The following is a 25,677-nucleotide window of genomic DNA, read 5'->3' as shown; positions in this document are numbered from 1 at the left end:
AATTGGCACTTATTGGGGGGAAGAAATTGGAAAAGTATACTAAGAGCCATAAAGTAGCTCACACAGTGATCAAGGAATTCTGTAAATCTAGCCTTAGATTCTAAAGAACAATCCATGTTGTTAAAATTACATGGACATTCACTACAGCATTGCTTCTAACAGTGAACATTAAGAAATGCCCGAACTGTTCAATAAAAGGAAAATGGCTCAATTGTTACATAAAGATTATGAAGATGGCATAAAGCCTTAAGACAGTAAAGATGTAAAATATAAACAGTATTATTTTCATTATAGAAAGTTTGTGTAGAAAAAACTAAAAGGAAATATAACAAAATGCCAATAACCGGTGGATCAGTGTGGCAGGTAGGTTCCTGTTTTTACCCCAATATCCAGGAACATGCTTATGATTCCCTTGATTTAAAAAAATTTGAATGCAATACCTGGAAAGGTAAGAGAGTGAGTCTCTGATCCTAGTGCTTAGTTGTGTGCCTACAGCTGAACCCAGCAGGGCAGTAAAGCCAGCCCCATATCCTTCCTTCACCAATCACAAAGGTGGAGAGTGCTCGGAATAAGGTTGAAACCTCTTTCAGCCTGTGTCTTATGATGCATACGCACACACCACTGGCCCTCCCTGCCTGCTATTGCTGGGTAATCTGGAGGCAGCAGGGACAAAGGCAGTCAGCGGTGGTGAAGGCAGGCTGGGAGCCCTTTGCTGAAGTAAAAGAAAACATGTTTGCTGCACAAGCAGTCAGATCACCCAAGTTCTGAAGCATGAACCACTATTTCTTCCTTTCTCCATGGGAACACAGGTTCCTACTTAACTCATAGGGTTGCCTGAAAGTCAAGAGGGAAGATGTACATGGATGCATTTTCTAAAGAGTATTGTATGTTGTCAGTGACTACTACTAAACAAGCACTTTGCAGTCCTCTTTTGGATCCTCCTCCCCACCCTGAGGAAACACTCTGGAACATTCCCTTATGTCCCACACATTAGGAAGCCTTGACAGAAAACCATGTTTTAGGCTATTTGATATCACAGGCTCTCTAAACGCCCCAAATCTTAGTGAAAGGTTTAGTGATGACCTTTTTAAGAAACCAATGGTTATCAAATAAAGTACCCTTAATTTAATAAGACTTGAAAAGGATACAATGGCAGGAATTAGTGTATATTTGGGTGGTATTTTTCTTTGCTTCTCTTGCTTTAAAAGAAATCAACCAGTTATAAAACTGAACTCTTAGACTCCTAGAATGGGAAATAGAGAGGGACTTCGCAAAATTGATTTTTTTAAAATAGTAAAAAAAGTAGAATGCCTGTGAACTTTGTAAGGTGTTCTGGATTATAATGCTCTTTGCCATCTAAGTGACTAAAATACAATTCTAAGTGACTAAGATACATTCTGAGGAGCTGGCCAGATTTGGTGGGAAGTCTCTCCTGCAGACGCACCTCATCCTTCAGAAGGGCTTCCAACTTACGTGTTCTGCCTCCATTCCAATACTCTGCTGAAATATGTACTGTGACTCGTAAGACTCATGTGATGCCCAAGGACGTAGAATCCCCAACTGGCTGAAATATGCCAAAGGCCAAAGAATAGTAAAGAAAAAACAGCTCAGGCAAAACATGTCAAAATGATGAGACTTTATTCCTATGGATTCTTTGGTGTCGGGTAAGGTGTGGACTTTGTCTAAAGCTTTCTCCACATTCATGACATTTATAAGGTTTTTCTCCAGTGTGAGTCCTCTGGTGGATAGTGAGGGTTACACTCTGACTGAAGCGTTTCCCACAGACAGAACATCCATAAGGCCTCTCCCCAGTGTGGATTCTCTGGTGTTTATAGAGATCAGAGCACCATTTGAAGCTCTTCTCACATTCTTCACATGTATAGCACTTCTCCCCTTTATGTATTCTCTGATGTCTAAAACGGTTAGAAATATGGCAGGTTTCCCCACATTTGTTACATATATAGTGTTTCTCTCCTATGTGGATTCTCTGGTGCCGATTGAGGTGTGAGCTCTGTCCGAAGCTATCCCCACATTTGGGGCAGGTATATGGCTTTTCACCTGTATGTGTCCTCTGGTGTTTAATCAGAGCAGCACTCTGACTGAAGCTCTTCCCACACGCTTGGCACTCATAGGGCTTCTCCCCAGTGTGGGTTCTCTGGTGTTTAGAAAGGTCAGAACGCTGTTTGAAACTCTTCTCACAGTTATCACATTTATAAGGCCTTTCTTCACGGAACCACCTCTGGGTCTCAAACAGAACTGAACCATGGACATTTTCCTCACGGTCAACAAATTTGTGAGGTTTCGCCACTTGATGTTTTGCCATTTCTGAACCCTGAGTGCAACCATTCCCATTAATGGGCCTCTCTGCTATCTGGAAATGCCGACAAAGGTTGGAACCTCTGGCACGATCCTCAAGTTCATTATTTTTGGAGGCTCCCTCTTTTGTGGGACCATTCTTGGGATCTGAGATGCTGGTGAGTCCTTGCTCTTCAGGAGAATCTTCAAGTTTCAGCGGTGAGACCTTTCCTGGCTGCTTCTCTACCCTGTCCTCACTGGCTTCACCATGCTCAGAAAATAGGGGAGCCTTCCTTTGGGGCCCCTCTTGTAGCTGCCCCCATGGCTCTACTTCTAAAATTTCTTGCTTTGTAATGAACTCTTTGTTCTCAGTTCTGGTTTCCAAACCTGAAAAGTTAAAAAAAACCTGCTGATATTTCATCCCTGTGCAAGAGTGAAATAAGCAAGTGCTAGCAGAAAAACCACCCCCCAAAACCTTTATAATGTTCTCCATCAGGTATGCTCATATTTACCTATACAAACCCTATTTCTTTCCCTTTATACTTGTGCCTACACTCCCTTCTGCCCTCATATGCTGTATGAGTCATTATATGAGGCGGCTATGAAAGGGATGTCAATAAAGGCAATATGGCCTTTGACCCATGAATGAAAGATGGTTTAACAAGAGAAGTTTTACGATGTGATGATTTGTACCAGCAGACATGTCAGGTGCCTTTGATGTCAGAAGACAGGATGTGGGTGGGAGAGATCAATCGAGCTTTGACTGAAAGTCTTTAAAGGAACAGTCAAGCCCCTAGATTCCATCCCCCAATATAAAATTTTTGCAGTTTACTCAGGAAGGCTGAGCCAGATAAATTCCAGATTGGGGACATCAGGCACAGCTGAGAAGAGGCACAGGTACCACTTTCACATCAGGAGAATCACATGAGAGTGGGACACACTAACTTGCAGAACCTCAGTGCACTGTCTTCTGTTCAAGCCCCAAATTTAGCTCCAAAGCTTATATCCTCCAGCCAGAAAGGGCTGGCACTTTAAAGCAGAGATTTCACAGGTTTTATTACCTAATACATCCCCAGCACCTGGCCTATTGCAGACATTCAATAAAATATTTGTTGAATGAATCTGAATGGTAAAACTTACCAGCCCAGGCCAGAAGACCTGGGGACACTGGCATATGGGAACTCCTGTGTAATAGCACCTGATGAGCGACCTTATACTAAAGGTTACCAGTTCAAAAGTCCTACCCAAATACAGAGTTTCCAATCCAAATTGTTATGTTTGACTATTAAATACAAATGTAAAGTGAAAGGTTAACATTTCAAGAAGACCTGTAAAGTAAATGCTGGTGAAATATGCAATGCATGAAAAAAAAACTTACTAATCTATCATTAATACTCTCTGATAAATAAGAGAAGACATTGCATCCACGAAGCAAGGAGGTTATAAGAAATATTTAAAGAAAAAGCTCTTGAAAATATTAATTAAAGCTGAAATAACTCAGCATTAAGAGTTGGAAAAATAAAGCTAACAAGATCTCCTAGAAAGAGAAACAAGTAGTAAGGAAATGGGAAGGTGAGGAAGAACATTACAGGATCAGTGCACAAGTTTCAACCTCCAAATGGACAAAATCCAAGAGAGAAAATGGGGGAAAAAAGATAAAAACTAGATAAGTTAAAAAGTACTATAAAAAAAATGTCTTGCAACTCAAAGACATGGGTGTGTCTGTACTACAAGGGCCAACCAACTTACTCAGAACAATGAATGGAAAAGGACCTCTGCACTAAGCCACACCCACTGTGAAATTTCAAACTAGCAGGAAGAAAATATACAGAGCAAACATCATACACCAAGAATAAAACATCACAGGGGTATCAGATTTCTCAATAGTAACATGGCAAGCTAGATAGAAAATTCACTGTCTTCCAAATTCAAAGGGGAAAATAATTTCTAAAGGAGAATCCAGCCATACAATGATTCTAATCTCAGAGAGGAATAAAGGCATTTTCAGACACGCAAACTTTCACAACATTTAGCTCCCAAGCGTATGTCCAGAAGATATTGGAAGTCATTTTCCATCAAATTGAGAGGGGAAACCAAGAAAGAAAATGGTACAGGACCCAGATTTGAGAAAAGGAATTTCCAGGGTGATAGTGAAGGAAAGTCCTGGGACAACAGCCATGTAACATGCTTGGAGAAGCATTTACAGCGGAGCAGAGGAAACCCAGAAGGATTTCACCAAGGGCAAAATGAAACAGACGGCACAGTGGACATATCTGAACACACTGAGAGGAATTTTACATTTCTAACAGAGTTTTTGGGTGAATCAGTGCTCAGTAGTTAGAAAAGTAGGCACATGCCAAACAAGGCACTATTAATTCCAGGGAAACTAATGCTGTAAAATTAAAGACATACAATCAAATAGATTATGTGGGTGAATGCAGGTGATATTTATATAGGCAGAATACTGAAACGTATTAAGGAACAGAATTACAGACTAGTAAGTGTGTGCATTTTGGGGGCAGAGAATCCTTGTCTTCCTCAGTAGGCAGTCAAGAGATAATAACTGAAACTGGAGGAGAAAATTGCAGAATACGCATCTTATTTGGAAATATGAAAATGAATACCAATGGAAAAAGTTAAAATTTTTAATTTAGTCTGTGAGGAATCAGGATTGAGAATGGTCTGATATTTTCTAAGGAGACTGGAAAAACAAATTACAAGGTAAATGAAAAATCTGACTTAAAAATTTTTAATTTTATGTAACTATAGATGCCATGGTGAAAAAAGAAGCCATCTATATAACCAATAAAGTAATAGGATTACTGTAAAAAATAGGAACTGCTAGAATAAAGATGGCGGTGTAAGAGATGAGACAGAGGCCTCCTCATAAAACCGCATACAATACTAACATAGAATTAATACAACTAATCCTGAAAGAGCAACAGGAAGGAAGGCTGTGCCAGACTGCATACACCTGGAGAACAGAACAGACTTCACAGAACAAGGTAATGTAAAAAACCCATGATCCAGTGGGACGAAGCCCTTCCCCAACCCCAGCTCACTGGCAGGAGGAAGAGAAATGGAGCAGGGAGGGAGGGGAAGACTGGGACTGTGGAACACCTAGCTCTGGAGATCTGCTCTGGGAGCACAAACCTACATTGCATGGTGCTCTGGTGAACAGGGAGGTTGGAAAGCGAAGACAGGCAGAATAAATGGAGAGATTGAGACTCCAGCCACTTGTAGAAAACAGGGATCCATATCCGGCTGCTCTGGGACAAAAGAAAGGCGGGCAGTCTGAGAGACTTCCTAACAGTGAGAGGGCTGCTAAAGGGGCAAGGATTGCACAGAGCTTACTGCTCAGGAGAAAGGACAGGTAGACAAAATTGTCCGGTTGCACTCTGCTCAGCAGGTTGGGAACTTTCATGACCTTCAGGTGCTCCAACCCCCTGCTTGGCTACACAGGTTCAAGGCCCCACACCGTGATACACAGCCTGCTGAGCCTTCCTCTTGGCCAGCCCACACCTGGATCGCAAACTGGCAAGCCCTGCCCTGGTGTCAGGCCAGCCAGAGGGAAACCCCACCTACAGCAGCTACAAATGCAAAGCACAGAGACTTATACCTGTGTGCTTGGCCCACTGGTTCTGGCAGGACAGACAGGCATAGCAGCTGGGAAGCAGGAAACAGCTCTTTCCTCCCCCCAGGTGCCAACACTGCTCCCCTGCAACTCCTGGTATTGCTCCAGGGGCTGAGCAGTTCCAGAGAGTAGAGCTTCTGGGCACCAGAGGGCACCACATACAAATATGAAATGTCAAAGGAACCTGGTTCAAAGCAAAATCATGCATACAGCAAGAGTCAAATGAAACCAATCTCATGAATCTTCCTGAAAGAATAAAAATCATAAACATGTTCATGGAGGTACAGAAAAATATGCAAGAACTCAGGAATAAATTCCATTCAGAGATCCAATCATTACAGAACACAGTATCAGAAGTGAAACATACAATGGAAGGTTTTAAACATACAATGGATACGGTGGAGGAGACGAAAAATAAAACAGAAATTAGAGGAGAGTAATACAAAGCTGCTGAGGTATAGAGAGAAAAAAGGATCTATAAGAAAGAAACAATATTGAGAGAACTGTGTTACCAATCCAAATAGAACAATATTCATATTATAGGGGTACCAGAAGAAGAAGAAGAGAGAAAGAGGGATAGAAAGTGTCTTTGAGGAGGTAATTGCTGAAAACTTCCCCAATCTGGGGAAGGAGATAGTCTCTCAGGTCATGGAGGTGCACAGATCTCCCAACACATGAAACCCAAGAAAGATAACACCAAGACATATAATAATTAAAATGGCAAAGATCAAGGATAAACCCAGGCTATTAAAAAGCAGCCAGTGAGAGAAATAAGATCACATACAAAGGAAAGCCTATCAGGCTATCATCAGACTTCTCAGCAGAAACCTTACAGGCCAGAAGGGAGTGGCATGGTATATTTAATGCAATGAAGCAGAAGGGCCTCGAACCAAGAATACTTTATCTGGCAAGATTATCATTTAAATTTGAAGGAGGAATTAAACAATTTCCAGATAAGCAAAAGCTGAGAGAATTTACCTCCCACAAACTATCTCTACAGTGTATTTTGGAGGGACTACTGTAGATGGAAGTGTTCCTAAGTTTTAATAGTAATAAAACCACAGTAAAGAAAGTAGAACAGTTAATTACTAAGCAAATGCAAAATTACATCAACTTCCCTCAAAGTCAGTCAAGAGATAGACAGAGTACAGAATATGATACTAATATACAAAGAATGGAAGAGGAAGAAAATGGAAGAGAAAAAAGAACCTTTAGATCACATTTGTAATAAAATACTAAGTGAATTAAATTTGGCTCTGAGATAGTAAGGCAATTACCATTGAACCTTTGGTAACCATGAATCTAAAGTCTGCAATGGCAGTAAGTACATACCTATCGATAATCACCCTAAATGTAAATGGTCTGTATGCACCAATCAAAAGACAGTCACTGAATGGATAAAAAAACAAGACCCACCTATATGCTGCCTACAAGAGACTCACTTCAAACCCAAAGATATGCACAGACTACAAGTGAAGGGATGGAAAAAGATATTTCATGCAATTAATAGGGAGGAAAAAGAAGGATTTGCAGTACTTCTACCAGACAAAATAGACTTCAAACCAAAGAAAGTTACAAGAGCCAAAGAAGGATATTATGTAATGATAAAGGGGTTAATCTAACAAGATATAATGAGTATAAATATGTATGCACCCAACACAGGAGCACCTACATATGTGAAACAAATACTAACAGAATTAAAAGGGGAAATAGAATGCAATGCATTCATTCTAGGACAATGAACTACAACACTCTACTCACTACAAACTACAAATCAACCAGACAGAAAATAAGTAAGGAGACAGAGGCACTGAATAACACACCAGAACAGATGGACCTAACAGACATCTACAGAACTCTACACAGAAAAGCAGCAGAATACACATTCTTCTCAAGTGCACATGGAACATTTTCAAGAATAGATCATATACTAGGCTACAAAAAGAGCCTCAGTTAAAAAAGACTGCAATTGTACCAACCAGTTTCTCAGACCACAAAGGTATGAAACTAGGTATTACACAAAGAAAATGAAAAATCCCACAACATATGGAGGCTTCACAACATGCTCCTAAATAACCAATGGATCAATGACCAAATAGAAACAGAGATTAAGCAATATATTGAGACAAATGACAACAATAATGTAACACTCCAAAATCTGTGGGACACAGCAAAGGCTGTGCTAAGAGGGAAGTATATTGCAACACAGGCCTACCTCAGGGAAGAACAACAATCCCATATGAACAGTCTAAACTCACAATTAATGAAACTAGAAAGAGAAGAACAAATGAGGCCCAAAGTCAGCAGGAGGGAAATAAAGATTAGAGCAGAAATAAATAAAACCAAGAAGAATAAAACAATAGAAAGAATCAATGAAAGCAGGAACTGGTTCTTCGAGAAAACAAACAAAATAGATAACCCCCTAGCCAGACTTATCTATCAAGAAAAAAAGAGAATCTATACACATAAATGAATCAAAAATGGCAAAGGAAAAATCACTATGGACACACAGAAATACAAAGAATTATTAGAGAATACTATGCTAACAAACTGGACAACCTAGAAGAAATGGACTTCTTTCTAGAAAAACACAACCTTCCAAGGCTGACCAAGGAAGAAACAGAAAATCGAAACAGAACAATTACCAGCAACAAAATTGACCTGGTAATCAAAAAATTACCTAAGAACAAAACACCTGGACCAGATGGCTTCACTGCTGAATTTTATCAACATTTAGTGAAGACCTAAGACCCATCCTCCTTAGTTTCCTAAAAAGTAGAAGAAGAGGGAATACTTCAAACTCATTCTATGCAGCTAGCATCACTCTAATACCCAAACCAGGCAAAGACACCACAAAAAAAGAAAATTACAGACCAATATCCCTGATGAACACAGAAGGAAAAATACTCAACAAAATATTAGCAAACCGAATTCAAAAATACATCAAAAAGATCATCCATCATGATCAAGTAGGATTTATTTCAGGGATGCAAGGATGGTACAGTATTAAAAAATCCATCAACATCATCTACCACATCAACAAAAAGGACAAAAACCACATGATCATATCCATAGATGCTGAAAAAGCATTCGACAAAACTCAACATCCATTCATGATAAAAACTCTCAACAAAATGGGTATAGAGGGCATGTACCTCAACATAATAAAGGCCATATATTACAAATCCACAGCAAACATCGTACTTAACAGCAAGAAGCTGAAAGCCTTTCCTTTAAGATCGGGAATAAGACATGGATGCCCACTCTCCCCACTTTTATTCAACATAGTTCTGGAGGTCCTCACCACAGCAATTAGACAACACAGAGAAATAAAGGCATCCAGATTGGTAAAGAAGAAGTTAAACTGTCACTGTTTGCAGATGATATGATATTATACATAAAAAACCTTAAAGAATCCAATCCCAAACTACCAGATCTAATATCTGAATTCAGCAAAGTTGCAGGACACAAAATTAATACACAGAAATCTGTTGCATTCCTATACACTAACGATGAACCAGCAGAAAGAGAAATCAGGAAAACAATTCCATTCTCAACTGCATCAAAATGAATAAAATACCTAGGAATAAACCTAACCAAGAAAGTGAAAGACCTGTACTCTGAAAACAATACACTCATGAGAGAAAGTAAAGAAGATGCCAACAAATGGAAACACATCCCCAAGCTCACGTATAGGAAGAATTAATATTGTCAAAATGGCCATCCTGCCTAAAGCAATCTACAGATTCAATGGAATTCCTATCAAAACACCAACAGCATTCTTCAATGACCTACAGCGAATTGTTCTAAAATTCATGTGGAACCACAAAAGACCCAAATAGCCAAAGCAATCCTGAGAAGGAAGAATAAAGCTGGGAGGATTATGCTCCCCAACTTCAAGCTCCACTACAAAGCCACAGTAATCAAGATAATTTGATAACGGCACAAGAAGAGAACAATAGACCAATGGAACAGACTGGAGAGTCCAGATATAAACCCAACCATATATGGTTGAATATACAATATTATTGAATATGTGATATTGGTCGAATACATGATAAAGGAGCTATGGACATACAATGGGGAAATGACAGCCTCTTCAACAGCTGCTGTTGGCAAAACTGGACAGCTACATGTAAGAGAATGAAACTGGATTACTGTTTAACTCCATACACAAAAGTAAACTCAAAATGGATCGAAGACCTGAATGTAAGTCATGAAACCATAAAACTCTCAGAAGACAACATAGGCAAAAATCTCCTGAATATAAACATGAGCAACTTCTTCCTGAACACATCTCCTCAAGCAAGGGAAACAAAATAAAAATTGAACAAGTGGGACTACATCGAACTAAAAAGCTCCTGTATGGCAAAGGACACCATCAACAGAACATAAAGGCATTCATTCTACAGTACGGGAGAATATATTTGTAAATGACATATGCGACAAGGGGTTAACACAAAAAATAAAGAACTCATATGCCTCAACACCCAAAAAGCAAATAACCCGATTAAAAAATGGGCAGAGGATATGAAGAGACAATTCTCCAAAGAAGAAATTCAGATTGCCAACAGGCACATGAAAAGATGCTCCACATCACTAATTATCAGGGAAATGCAAATTAAAACCACAATGAGATATCACCTCACACCAGTTAGGATGGCCAGCATGGAAGAGATTGAGAACAACAAATACTGGTGAGGATGCAGAGAAAGGGGAACCCTCCTACACAGCTGGTGGAAATGTAAGCTGGTTCAACCATTGTGGAAAGCAATATGGAGGGTCCTCAAAAAACTCAAAATAGAAATACCATTTCACTTGGCAATCCCATTCCTAGGAATTTACCCAAAGAATACAAGTTCTCAGATTCAAAAAGACATATGCACCCCTATGTTTATCACACTATTTACAGTAGCCAAGATATGGAAGCAACCTAAGTGTCCATCAGTAGATGAATGGATAAAGAAGATGTGGTACATATACACAATGGAGTATTATTCAGCCATAAGAAAGTAACAAATCTTACCACTTGCAACAACATGGATGGGGCTGGAGGAGATTATGCTCAGTGAAATAAGCCAGGCAGAGAAAGACAAGTGCCAAATGATTTTCCTCATTTGTGGAGTACAATGAAGCAAAACTGAAGGAACAAAACAGCAGCAGACTCACAGACTCCAAGAAGGGACTAGCGGGTTACCAAAGGGGAGGAATGTGGGAGGGCGGGTGGGGAGGGAGGGAGAAGGGGATTCAGGGGTATTATGATTAGTACACATGGTGTGGGGGGGTCATGGGGAAGACAGTATAGCACAGAGAAGGCAAAGAGTGAATCTGCTGGCATCTTACTACACTGATGGACAGTGACTGTGATGGGGTATGGGCGGGGACTTGATAATATGGGTGAATGAAGTAACCATATTGTTTTTCATGTGAACCATTCATAAGAGTGTATAGCAATAATACCTGAATAAAAAAAATAAGGAACTACCACAAAGTAATTTACAAAAAGGTAATGGAGGGGATAAGGGGAGTAGTGACATGAATAGACAATCCACAGGAGAGGGAACTAGAACACCCAGAAAAAATTGCCTGAAAAACTGTTTGGCCCTGGAGAAATGAGGGAAATAAAAGTTAAAATAAGGCACCCACCATTCATGAATTAATCCAACTAGTACTTATTGAGCAACTATTGTGTGCCAGGCACTATTCCAGGTGCTTGGGATAGATTAATGAACAAAACAGACAAAATCCCTCCGTTTGTGGAGTTTACATTCTAGAAGACAGACAGTAAGTAAACAAAGTAAACTACACAGGATGAGAGAGGGTCATAGAAACTGTGGACCATGTCGGGTGAGGTAAGGGATTGGGCAACAGCGTGAGAAGTGAACTGCAGTGTTAAACATGCTTGTCAGGTCGGGCCTTACTGAAAAGTGAGATTTGAGCCACGACCTGAACCAAGTCAGGGAGTCTGCCTAGTGGAAATCTGGGGGAAAAATATTCCAGGCAGAGGGGTCAGTTAGAGCAAAGAGTATGAGGCAGGGTGCCCACCATGTTCAAGGAGCAGCAAGGCCAGTGGAGTTGGAAAAGAATGAGGGGAATAGGAGGAGATGGGTAGGCAAGGTAACACGGCCAAGACATGGGTGTAAAGGTCAATGGCTTTTATCCATTGATGTAAGGATAAAATGAAATGAGGAGCCACTGCAGGTTCTGAGCAGGGGCATGACCAAAACCTAACACGTTAAAGGGAACACTTGTGCGACTGTGTTAAGGCATCATGCGATCAGCTTGACTCCAAATGTTGCCAAGGATGTGGAAGAAGAATCCTTACATTCTGCCGGTAGGAGTCGATTGGGTTCAGTCCTTTTGTACAGCAAGACAGTCAAATAGTCACAAACATATTCCCTCAGAAACTCCTACATATGAACACAGGGAGAAAGGTACAAGAATGTTCAGGTAATAAGAAATGGTGAAAAATTAGAAGTGTTAATATCTATTGGCAGGAGAATGGATAAATGACTTTTGGAACATTCACACAATGCAATCTATAGGTGTGAATGAACTAGAGCTACATGTATCCACATGGCTAAATCTTGCAAACGGCGTTGTTGAGAAAAAAGGCATTGCAAAGAAATCACAGTAGTATGATTTACGTGCCATTAGAACACATAATGCTATATATCCTTACATGTTCATGTACTTACATGTTTCGATACACATTTATACATAAAGATAGAGTATGTGTATGTATGTAGCTAAGTGTAGATGTAGAAAGAATATAAAACAGATGATTTCAACAGCATGGATGGAGCTAGAGGTTATTAAGCTCAGAGAAATAAGTCAGGCAGAGAGAGACAAATACCAAATCATTTCCCTCATTTGTGGAGTATAACAATGAAACAAAACTGAAGGAACAAATTGCATCAGATTCAGACTCCAAGAAGGGACTAGCAGTGACTAAAGTGGAGTGGTGGGGGGGGAGGGAGAAGGGGATTGTGGGGTATCATGATTAGTGCACATGGTGTGTGTGGAGTCACGGGGAAGACAGTGCAGCACAGAGAAGACAAGTATGGACTCTGTGGAATCTTACTACACTGATGGACAGTGAGTGCGATGGGGTGGGGGGGGGACTCGATAATAAGGGTGAATGTAGTGACCAGATTGTTTCTCTTGTGAAACCTTCATAAGAGTGTATATCAATGATACCTTAATAAGAAAATATAAACTCACTACTTGAAAACAAACAAACAAACAAACAAATAAAACACAGACGGAGACTAATAGTACATCCAGGATAGTGGTTACTCTGGAGAAGGAGCACGGGGAAGAGCTTTCAGAGAGGGTTGTCCAGGGCTTCACCTATAGCTATAAATTACTCTTTCTTTGAAAAAAAAGGAAAACAATACGGCAAAATATTAAAATGTGATAAACCTGGGTGATAAATACACAGGTGCCCATTATGTTTTTCTGTATGTGTTTTATTAAAAATGAACCAAAATAAAAAGTACAACCTACTATTTCTGGGTGATAGGATAGCTTGGCTTACACAAGAGACGCTGGGGTCTCAAACTATGACTATGAATGGCAGACTGGCTGAAGCCAGCCCTTCGCACATCACACACCACTGGGAACAAGCACAACCCCCGCACTTACTCCGTGACACTGCGTTCCCACAGTCCTTTGGCGCGCTCTCCCTGCAGAAGTCCCTCTGAGCAGGGTCCAGACGTTCCCATTCCTCCCAGGTTAGAGACACCGCCACATCCTTGACTCCCACCAACCCCTGAAACAACATGGTACCTCCAGTTAGCACCTGCAGTCCCAGGACAGCATACCTGCTCATCTCGGGATGAGGCGAGACCCCAGACAGGAGTCCACAAGCCCCAAGGAGGGAGCACTGAGAAACAACCACAATTCTTAATCATGAGTAAGAACCATGGCTGTTGAGTCTTTACCAGTGAGTCCTGTCTGGGGAGTTTCAAAGTGGCCAAAGATGGAGGCTGATGTTCTTTTGGAACCCTGAAAGCCTTTCTGTGGACTGTCTACACTGAGTTGGGGTCAGAGTAAAATGTTGTCATATCACTGTTATTTATCAAAATGGAAACCTGACAGGGATTAAAAATAGAAAGTCCTGAGTTCAACACTGGCTCTGAGACAGTGTCCTCATGTTAGAATTAGAAATCTCTATCTTAAGATGAGGCCCCTTACTGCCAGCTGGGGCTCAGTAAAATTTCCTTTGCCTTCTCTTGACCATTGCACTATAATTATCCGACAAGACGAGCTTTTGAGATGTTTTATTTAAATGGCTGTTGACCATTCACAGAAGGGGAACGTTAGGGAAGGTTCTAGTACTGGTGCAGGGAGTGGCTGTCTAGTTTCCATTGATGGGTCACAAATGGATTCCAAGGATCTCTCACTCAATGACAAAGAAGGGAATGTATTTGTTAACTTTGTTATGTTTTGGGATATTGTGGGTAAAACTGTAACATTTCCAGAATATCTCGCCTGGCTTTAGTACATCTGCATATCAACAGGTGTTCAGAGGTGGAAAGAAGCAAGGCTTTAGTGTATTTGCATCTTTCCTCAGGGGTGGAGAGAAGTCATCTCCATATCAATAGGTAATTACTTGGGCAATGGAGGGTTTATCTGTACCTGAGAGGGGAGGGGAGGGCCGGTTTTGCTGCTTGCTGGAGCAGGAGAGAGAGATGGGCTGGACTGCAATTTTGTAAGCAATAAATGGTTTTTAAACTTTATTTCTCCCTTTGACTGATTTCGGTTTTTAGAGGTATTTTGCCCCGGGATTTCCTCTCCCAGGACTAACAGATATTTTGTGTTTTGACATCTTTAAAAAAAAACCTTTCTGGATGGGGAATGCACCCCCTGTCCGGGCTCTGCAATCCTTAGAGCAAAGGGCTCAGCAAGACTCAATAATCCAGAGCCACACCTCTTCAGTCGGCCCATACACCCCAGAAGGCAACATTTCTCTGCCTTAACCATCCCATGGCCAGGCAATAGGCAAGTAGAGACCATGACTATAATGTACAGCCACTGAAATGATTCAAACAAGCCAACCCTAAACTGTTCACCCTGCCCTGCCTTACCCTCCAAAACCCCAATACAGGCTCTGACCTAAACTTGCCCCCATCTCCTGTCATCTGCCTCCTGCCCACCTGGGTGTCTTTCCCATGAGACTCTGTGTGCCTTCTGTCTTTGCACCTGAGACAAAAAATACATTTTGCTCTTTCCTGAGTGCCTCCCGTCTCCTTGTAAAGGAAAACCACACTCCTGTGTGGCTCCTCTACTCTCAGTAAATCTGAGTACATCACTGTAACACCTCTTCACTTTTGACACCATGTGAGTCTGTTTCCACATGTCTGTGACACCATATGGGCAACCTAAAGTTTAGCTAAATTCTGACACTACCACCTGGAGATGGCATCAGATCCCACAGGTTAAGGGCTCAGTTCTACAAGACTGCCTACTTCCCAATTTCAGATGCCAGTCACAAGTCCATGTTGTCATCTGTGGACGTGCTTCTGCCTAAGTGTCTCTATATCAGACGTTCCTGTGATCCCCTTTTTGGGAATTTGCTAAAACAGCTCTAGAATTCAGGCAAACAGCTTACTTACTAGATTACTAGCCTATTATAAAAGGATATGTCAAGTACAGACAGATGGAAGAGCTGCATAGGGTGGGGTCTGTCAAAGTCAGGAGCTCAGGTGCTTCTGTCCCCATGGAGTTGGGGTGCCCCACTCTCCTAACTCCTAAGGTGGATGTATTTACCCACCTGTCTGAACACCAGACTATTGGGATTTCTATGTAGGCTTCATCATGTAGGCACGATCAATTATTAACTCCATTTCCATCTCCTCTCTGCTCTCTGGAGTACCATTATCAATTGTGGGACTAGGGGGTCTCCAACCAACCCTTGGGAAGTAAAAACAGATCTTAATATTAAAAATAGCAGGAATCGCTGTTCTACATAAGCACTTAACAACATGGGGCCACTTTCCATCATCACAACTTTCTTTCTCAGAAGTCTAGCTAGACAAGAGGATGTCTTACAATGGGTAAACAGTACTCCAGTGTTGGTTTTGTGCTGCGAGGTCTATAACTCAAGGATCACTTTCTGAAAGGATTTATCACCAGTTTCCCAAAGAAAGTAAAGAAACTTTCATGCACATCCTACAGTTCACACGAACTGTGATACAGAGGGGAAGGCGGTGTGAAACTTAGTGTCCTATACACCTCCATTCTCCACACTCCCATCACCAGAACAGTTTCTCTGCTCACCTGCGGGGAGGTCCCACCAAGCGCTCTCTGAAGAGCGCTCACCGCGGCGGCAGCCTCCTCCCCACTGCCCGGGCAGTGTTTCCGCACCCAGGCCTGCAGCTCCTGGGGCAGGATGGTCAGGAATTGCTCCAGCACCAACAGGTCCAGGATCTGCTCCTTCGAGCGCACCTCAGGCCTCAGCCACCGACGACAAAGTTCCCTGAGCCGGCTGAGCGCCTCTTCCGGGCCAGCCACCTCCTGGTAACGGAACCGCCTAAAATGCTGTCGAGAAATTTCGGGATCCTGACTGTGTCTGGGCGGGTCCCACTCTCGACCTCCGAGTGAATCTTCCTCCACTTTCACTATCAAAAGTCCATCACGCTGGGGCGGCCCAGCGACCTTGGAGCTCGCAGCTATCATCCGGGCTCCGACCTCAGCATCACTGGCTGGACTTGCCGACCAGGTCGAATTCATCTTTCCCCAGCACGTACTGACTTAGCGGGAGTTCTGCCTTCAGGTGAGAAGACAGCAGCCGAGCCTGCAAAAAGCCGCGGACCTCTCCAGAACAGCGGCTCACAACCGTCTCGGGCTAAAGAGTGTCCCACCCTGCTCGGCCCCTCCAAGACTCCTCCCACCCGCAGCTATTCTACCGGAAACCGCTCCATCCCCGTGATAAAATACACAAACCACCAAGGCAGGAAGTGCGTCACCGCCTCGCTGGGTGCCTACCTCTTCCAGGCATTTCCGGGGTCACTCTAGGCGCCCCGGAGGAGTGAGCTGCATCTCAGTGGTTTGCCGTCCTCGCCCATTCCAGAGGTCCGCTGTGTTGGGTGGGTATCTTTCCTGGTGGAGCTTACAGCCCTTCAGTTTACAGAACTAAAGGATTCTCTTCTTTTACAACTTGAATGCCATTTTTTAACCCATTGTCCGTGAATAAAATTTTGTAAATTTTAAATTAACGGTCATGGGTAAAATTGTAACATTTCCAGAATATCTCGCCTGGCTTTATTTAGTACATCTGCATATCAGTAGGCTTTCAGAGGAGGTGGAAAGAAAAATGGTTTTAGTACATTTGCGCCATTCCTCAGGGGTGGAGAGAAGTTTCTATCAACGGTCCATCCACGTGGTATTCATTTTTAAAGACTGGCATTATCTTGTATATGTAAAGCCACACTACTTGATACTATATAGTAAGACATAGTCCCTGTCCTCAGTTGCCCACCCCACAGCGATACAAATACTTACAGAACAGTGTGGTAAATGGAATACTTCGGAGTGTAGCCACTGTAAGTCTGGGGAGAGGAAATCATGGGGCAAAATACCTCTAAAAACCAAAATCAGTCAAAGGGAGAAATAAAGTTTAAAATCCGTTTATTGCTTAGAAAACTGCAGTCCAGCCCATCACTCTTTCCTGCTCCAGCAGAAGCAAAACTCGCCCTCCCTCTCACCTCTCAGGTACGATGATGAGCCTTCCTTTGCCCAGGTAACCAACCACTGATATGGAGATGACCTTCACCCCTGAGGAAAGATGCAAATGCACTAAAGCCATACTTCTTTCCACCTCTGAATGCCTGCTGATATGCAGATATACCAAAGCCAGGCAAGATATTCTGGAAATACTACAATTTTACCCAAAGGCCACCCCTCCAGAAATCTCGCCTTACAATGTTCTCGTTCCCCCTCTTCCAACAACTAATGACATACAATAACAACAGCAATAAAATCTTGATAATCCTCAAACCAGAGGATTCAGCCTATGCAGATTAAGTAAATGTACTTTACACCACAATCTCTCACTAAGCACAAAATATGTTTCTACAACTTGTTCACTCATTCCTAACAACCATGCCAGATTGCTAACAAAACTTTTACCAAACATTAGACAAAGTCAAGCCTCTCTATAAGCATTTTTTTTACAACAACAACACAATCATGATAATTCTCAAGCCAGAGGATTCAGCTAGGTTCAAAGTCCCATGCAGATTAAGTCCAAAGCATGTCCATTCCAGCCATCACGCGGCCCCTGCAGCCAGGGGTCACATCCCCGACACAAGGACTGTAGAAGCAAATAATCGTGATTGTGGGGGGCCACAGGAGACCGACTTCCAGGCCTTTTCCCCAAGGTGACAGAAGAGCCAGCCTTCGCCGAGCCATGTGTTGAAATGTCCAGGGTCACGTCTATTTTACTCCTAATTGCTGCAACAATCCTTGCAACACATGTCCAATAAAGTGGGTACCTTGATTGCTCTCAGTCACTGGCGACTGGCCATAGGCTGTAAAGAGACTCTAGGCCCCTCTTGGTGGTTTGCTGATTTGCACAATGTGCAGGGCACTCCTTCCAGGCTCGGCTGACTTCTTTAAAGGTGAAAGGCAAGCCACACTGATGGGCCCACATTGTCTTTTGCCCCAACATGCAACAAACGCTGATGTAGCCATTGGGCTACAGCAGAGGCAGGCTTTCCTTAAGCCAGCGCACCTGGGTCAATGTGTCTGCTTCATCATTCCCCAGGGATGCCAAAGGCAAGTGGCCAGTCATATGATATACGGTAGGTATCTGGGTCACACCACTCCGTGTCCTTTGGGTCCAGTCTCACACCCACCCCGTGCTGGGATAGGTAGTTATTACCTTGGTTGGAGCTGTTCCGGCGATGGGTTCCGTAGCCAGCAAGGCGTGGTACACAGCAGCCAGTTACTTATCTATGAGGGTGACCTGGACCTCTGCTCCTTTCCATAGTTGTGGCCAGGCTCTGGTCAGCAGCAGGAGCAGCAGCAGTGGCAGAAGTAGTAGCCTTACACTCAGGTGACGGGCTGGGGTCAGTGCAGTCAGCGGCGGTGGTGGCGCTGCCACGACCACATGAGTGTAGACACATGCCCATTGGCACGAGCGCCACTTCTCCCCATCATTTCTTGGGGCAGCCCTCCCAATGTTCGCACCCATTATAACAGATTTTGGGTTCGGAGGAACCCTGCCGACTGCAATCAAGGGCCATCTTTCTCCTCGGCTCCGGAAGAAGCCAGCCAGCAAGCCAGCCCCCTCCCCTTAACCTCATTGGTTCGGCCACGCCCTGGGTTGCCCAAGTAATTACCCACTGATAGGAGATGACTTCTCTCCGCCCCTGAGGATATGCAAATGCACTAAAACCAGGCAAGATATACTGGAAATGTTACGATTTTACCCACAAAGGTGTTCACTGCAGTTTTGTTTCATGAGTTAATATTATATGAATGAAAAAAAAAAAGACAATGGAACAATACCATTCACTTCTTTGGGAAAACAGTTCTTAACCATAAAATCGACCCAGTTTAATCATCCTTCAATAATTTAAGTTAAAAAAATTTTTTTTCCCAGAAAAGACTAGGAGAATTTCTCATAAATCCTTTTAAACAAATGGGATGTACTCCTTTTTGGAAGAAACAACTAGAATCCACAATGAAGTGGTAGGTTGCAAGAAATGATGGGAGCAGACACAGAATTCCAAATAAGCATGGACTTTAAAAAGACTAATTCTGGTACTGAAAACAAAATACTGGAAATCAGTAACTTGTAAGATGTTGTGTTTGTTTTTGTTTTCTTTTTTTGGGTCTGCCTTAACAAACTGCCACAAACTGGATGGCCTAAAACAACAGAGGCTTAATCTCTCACAGTTCTGCAGGCTTGATACCCAGAAATCAAGGAGTCAGCAGGCTTAGTTCCTCCTGGAGGTTCTGAGGAAAAACCCATTCCTTGCCCCTCTCTCAGCTTCTGGTAGCTGCTGGCACTCCCTGGCATTCCTCGGCTTGCTACGGATTCATTCCAGTTTCTGCCTACATCTCTACATGCCTGTCCTTCTGTTTCCATGTTTCAAATCCCCCTGTTCCTTTCTCTGCTAAGGATACCTGTCACAGGATGGAGGGCCCACCATAAATCCAGAATGATCACATCTCTAGATCCTTAACTACATCTCCAAAGACCCTTTTCCAAATGAGTTCACATCCCATGTCACAGGGGTTAAGACTTGGACATGATTTTGGGGGCCACTATTCAACCTACTACAGATGGTGAGAGAGTCATTGCAGTGCTAAGGTCCTTGCTTTGCCTGGGATTCATTTTCAACATTGTTAAAACAAACATGCTTGCTGAAAATTGAGTAACAACTTTTAAACTATCTGAAATAGAGTTACTATTTAACAGTTGGGAGAAAGAATAGGATAGTTCTATCAACTTAACAGAAGACAGAATTTTAAAAAGGCAATCAAAGAAAAGGCAATGTACATATATAAAGTACAAAACAATATAAATAATACAAATATATCAATAATTACAGTAAATGAAAATAGACTAACTTGCCAATTGAATAGCAGACATAAGGTGATCATGTGCTATTAATACTATTTAGCCATATGCTATTTACAAGAGGGGCACCTGAAAATATAAAGAATAAGAAAGGCAAAATATAAAGGGATGAGATAAAAACATGCCAGGCAGAGGAGCCAAGATGGCAGCATGAGTACGGCAATGGAAATCTCCTCTCAAAATCATATACATTTTTGAAAATACAACAAATACAACTATTCTTAAAAGAGAGACCAGAAGATATAGTACAACAGCCAGGCTACATCTATACCTGTGAGAACACAGCATTTCACAAAGGGGGTAAGATAAAAGCCGCAGCATGGCGGGACCCGAGTGTGACCCCCATCCCAGCTCCCCGGCAGGAGAGGAGTCAGAGTGGGGAGGAAGGGGGAGCCAGGATGGCTAAATACCCAGCCCTAGTCATCCACACCAGGAGCACAGACACACAGTGCATAGTGTGCTGAATATTAGGGAAATGGAACAGTAAAACCTGTGAGCTGATTCCCACAGCTGGTGACCCTGAGAAAAAAGAAAAGTGAGTGCTTTTTGAAAGTCATAAAGGGGCAGGAGCCTCACAGCTGGATGGAAGCAACCCAGCACACACAGCCCAGCAGCTGTGAATCCCGGGGAACTCCGGGCGCCTTAACCTCCTGGGTGGCAGTGCAGCTCGGAGGCCCCTCATGGTGATAAACAGCCTCCCACCTGTTCCAACTCTGGCATGGCCCCACCATACCAGAGCAGCAGCATGAGTGGCCATGCCCACAGGAGACACACAGAGCTTCCTCCACGGTGGCCTGGGTAAGAATCAGAGACCCTGTTTGCATATAGCTGCCCAGCACAAGCCGCTAGTGGTTGCTGTTCTCACAGGAGAGGAAGGCAATGAGCAAGTGGGAAGGGAATTTGTTCTCCCAGTGGACACATATGACAATGGCCCACAACTACCTCTATCACCATGAAAAGGCAGAATTTCATCCAGACCAGAATCAAACAGACATCCCCAGAGATGGAACCTGGAGAGATAGAGTTAATAAATCTTCTTGGAAAAGATTTCAAAATAAAGGTCATAACCATGCTGATGGAGTGAAAGAGAAAAATGCAAGAGCTAATGGATAAAGTTGGGAGGGAGAATACAGAAATAAAACAATTTCTGGAAGGACTTAGAAGTAGAATGGATAAGGTGCAAGAGGCTGTTAATGGAATAGAAATCAGAGAACAGGAACGTATACAAGCTGATGCAGAGAGAGATAAAGGATCTCCAGGAATGAAACAACATTAAGAGAACTGTGTGACCAATCCAAACAGAACAATATCCACATTGTAGGGGTACCAGAAGAAAAAGAGAGAGAAAAAGGGATAGAAAGTGTCTTTGAAGAAATAATTGCTGAAAAATTCCCCAAACTGGGAGAGGAAATAGTCAATCAGACCACAGAAACACATAGATCTCCCAAAAGAAGGGACCCAAGGAGGACAACACCAAGACACATAATAATTAAAATGGCAAAGATCAAGGACAAGGACAGAGTATTAAAGGCAGCCAGAGACAGAAAAAAGGTTACCTACAAAGGAAAAGCCATCAAGCTATCACCAGACTTCTCAACAGAAACCTTGCAGGCCAGACGAGTATGACATGATATATTTAATGCAATAAAACAGAAGGGCCTTGAACCAAGAATATTGTATCCACCACGATTATAACTTAAATATGAAGGAGGGATTAAACAATTTCCAGACAAGCAAAAGTTAAGGGAATTTGTCTCCCACAAACCACCTCTACAGGGTATTTTAGAGGGGCAGCTCTAGATGGAAGCACTCCTACGGCTAAATAGATGTCACCAGAGAAAATAAAATCACCGCAAAGAAAGCAGATCAACCAAATACTAACTAAAGGCAAAAAACAAAATCAACTACCCACAAAGGCAGTCAAAGGAAACACAAAAGAGCACAAAACACATAAACATATAAAGAATGGAAGAGGAAGAATAAGATAGGAGAGAAATAAAGAATCATCAGACTGTGTTTATAATAGCTCAATAAGTGAGTTAAGTTAGACAGTAAGATAGTAAAAAAGCTAACCTTGAACCTTTGGTAACCACGAATCTAAAGCCTGCAATGGCAATAAGTACATATGATTTGATAACCACCCTAAGTGCAAATTGACTGAAAGCACCAATCAAAAGACACAGAGTAAAACAATGGATAAAAAAGCAAGACCCATCTATATGCTGCTTACAAGAGACTCACCTCAAACCCAAAGACATGCACATGACTAAAAGTCAAGGGATGGAAAAGATATTTATGCAAACAATAGGGAGAAAAAAGAAGGTGTTGCAGTACTAATATCAGACAAAATAGAATTCAAAACAAAAAAAGTAACAAGAGATAAAGAAAGACATTATATAATGATAAAAGGCTCAATCCAACAAGAGGATATAACCATTATAAATATATATGCACCCAATACAGGAGCCCCAACATATGTGAAACAAATACTAACAGAATTAAAGGAGGAAATAGAATGCAATGCATTCATTTTAGGAGACTTCAACACACCATTCACTCCAAAGGACAGATCCACCAGACAGAAAATAAGTAAGGAGACAGAGGCACTGAACAATGCACTAGAATAGATGAACCTAATAGACATCTACAGAACTCTACACACAAAAGCAACAGGATACACATTCTTCTCAAGTGCACATGGAACATTCTCCAGAATAGACCACATACTAGGCCACAAAAAGAGCCTCAGTAAATTCAAAAAGACTGAAATCCTACCAACCAACTTCTCAGACCACAAAACTATAAAACTAGAAATAAATTGTACAAAGAAAGCAAAAATGCTCACAAACACATGAAGGCTTAACAACATGCTCCTAAAAAATCAATGGAACAATGACCAAATCAAAATAGAGATCAAGTAATATATGGAAATAAATGACAACAACACAAAGTCCCAACTTCTGTGGGACGCAGTGAAAGCAGTTTTAAGAGGAAAGTATATAGCAATCCAGGCATATTTAAAGAAAGAAGAACAATCCCAAATGAATAGTCTAACATCACAATGATCAGAATTGGAAAAAGAAGAACAAATGAGGCCCAAAGTCAGGAGAAGGAGGGACATAATAAAGATCAGAAAATAAATAAATAAAATTGAGAAGAATAAAACAATAGAAAAAAATCAATGAAACCAATAGCTGGTTCTTTGAAAAAGTAAACAAAACAGATAAGCCTCTAGCCAAACATATTAAGAGAAAAAGATAATCAACACACATCAACAGAATCAGAAACAAGAAAGGAAAAATCACGACGGACCCCACAGAAATACAAAGAATTATTAGATAATACTTTGAAAACCTATATACTAACAAGTCAAAAAACCTAGAAGAAATGGACAACTTCCTAGAAAAATACAACCCTTCAAGAATGCCCAAGGAAGAAACACAAAATCTAAATAGCCCCATTAGTAGCAACAAAATTGAAGACATAATCAAAAAACTACACAAGAGCAAAGCCACGGGCCAGAAGGATTTACCTTGGAATTTTAACAGATGTACAGAGAAGACATAACACCCATTCTCCTTAAAGTTTTCCAAAAAATAGAAGAGGAGGGAATACTCCCAAACTCATTCTATGAAGCCAACATTACCCTAATACCAAAACCAGGCAAAGACCCCACCAAAAAAGAAAATTACAGACCAATATCCCTGATGAACGTAGATGCAAAAATACTCAACAAAATATTAGCAAACCGAATTCAAAAATACATCAAGAAGATCATACCCCATGACCATGTGGGATTCATCCCAGGGATGCAAGGATGGTACAACATTCAAATCCATCAACATCATCCACCACATAAACAAAAAGAAGGACAAAACTCACATGATCATCTCCATAGATGCTGAAAAAGCATTTGACAAAATTCAGCAGCCATTCATGATAAAAACTCTCAACAAAATGGGTATAGAGGGAAAGTACCTCAACAGAATAAAGGCCATATATGATAAGCCCACAGCCAACATCATACTGAACAGCGAGAAGCTGAAAGCTTTTTCTCTGAGACTGGGAACAAGACAGGGATGCCCACTCTCCCCACTGTTATTCAACATGGTACTGGAGGTCCTAGCCATGGGGATTAGACAAAACAAAGAAATACAAGGAATCCAGATCAGTAAAGAAGAAGTCAAACTGTGACTATTTGCAGATTACATGATACTGTACATAAAAAACCCTAAAGACTCCACTCCAAAACTACTAGAACTAATATTCAGCAAAGTTGGAATTCAGCAAAGTTGCAGGATACAAAATTAATACACACAAATATGTGGCTTTCCTATTCACTAACAATGAACTAATAGAATGTGAAATCAGGAAAACAATTCCATTCACAATTACATCAAAAAGAATAAAATACCTAGGAATAATCCTAACCAGGGAAGTGAAAGACCTATACCCTGAAAACTACAAGACACTCTTAAGAGAAATTAAAGGGGACACTAACAAATCAAAACTCATCCCATGCTCTTGGCTAGGAAGAATTAATATTGTCAAAATGGCCATCCTGCCCAAAACAATATACAATGTCAAGATTGTATGCAAACAAGATTCAATGCAATGTCTATCAAATTACCAACAGCATTCTGCAATGAACTGGAACAAATAGTTCTAAAATGCATATGGAACCTCCAAAGACCCCAAATAACCAAAGCAATCCTGAGAAGGAAGAATAAAGTGGAGGGGATCTCATTCCCCAACTTCAAGCTCTACTACAAAGCCACAGTAATCACGACAATTTGGTACTAGCACAAGAACAGAGCCACAGACCAGTGAAACAGAATAGAGACTCCAGACATTAACCCAAACATATATGGTCAATTAATATATGATAAAAGAGCCATGGACATACATTGGGGAAATAACAGCCTCTTCAACAGCTGGTGTTGGCAAAACTGGACAGCTACATGTAAGAGAATGAAACTGGATCACTGTTCTAACCCCATACACAAAAGTCAATTCAAAATAGATCAAAGACCTGAATGTAAGTCATGAAACCATAAAACTCTTAGAAAAAAACACAGGCAAAAATCTCTTGGACATAAACATGAGTGACTTCTCATGAACCTATCTCCCCAGGCAAGGGAAACAAAAGCGA

The 25,677-nt window shown here is 41.7% G+C and overlaps 1 protein-coding gene across 1 annotated transcript; it reads right to left on the bottom strand.

Annotated features, from left to right (window-relative positions):
* Positions 1 to 1,619: 1,619 nt before the first annotated feature.
* Positions 1,620 to 16,843, bottom strand: ZNF394 (zinc finger protein 394). The gene is made up of 3 exons (XM_036896966.2): positions 16,214 to 16,843; positions 13,577 to 13,703; positions 1,620 to 2,682 (listed from the first exon to the last, which is right to left on the bottom strand). The coding sequence occupies exons 1-3, from the start codon at positions 16,664 to 16,666 to the stop codon at positions 1,622 to 1,624; spliced, it is 1,641 nt and encodes a 546-aa protein (XP_036752861.2). The 5' UTR covers positions 16,667 to 16,843; the 3' UTR covers positions 1,620 to 1,621.
* Between the last annotated feature and the right edge of the window lie 8,834 nt (positions 16,844 to 25,677).

Source organism: Manis pentadactyla, chromosome 10 (genome assembly GCF_030020395.1).
Source record: "Manis pentadactyla isolate mManPen7 chromosome 10, mManPen7.hap1, whole genome shotgun sequence".
NCBI lineage: Eukaryota > Metazoa > Chordata > Mammalia > Pholidota > Manidae > Manis > Manis pentadactyla.
Note: the sequence above shows the minus strand (reverse complement) of the source record. Positions and strands in the feature narration are given on the sequence as shown.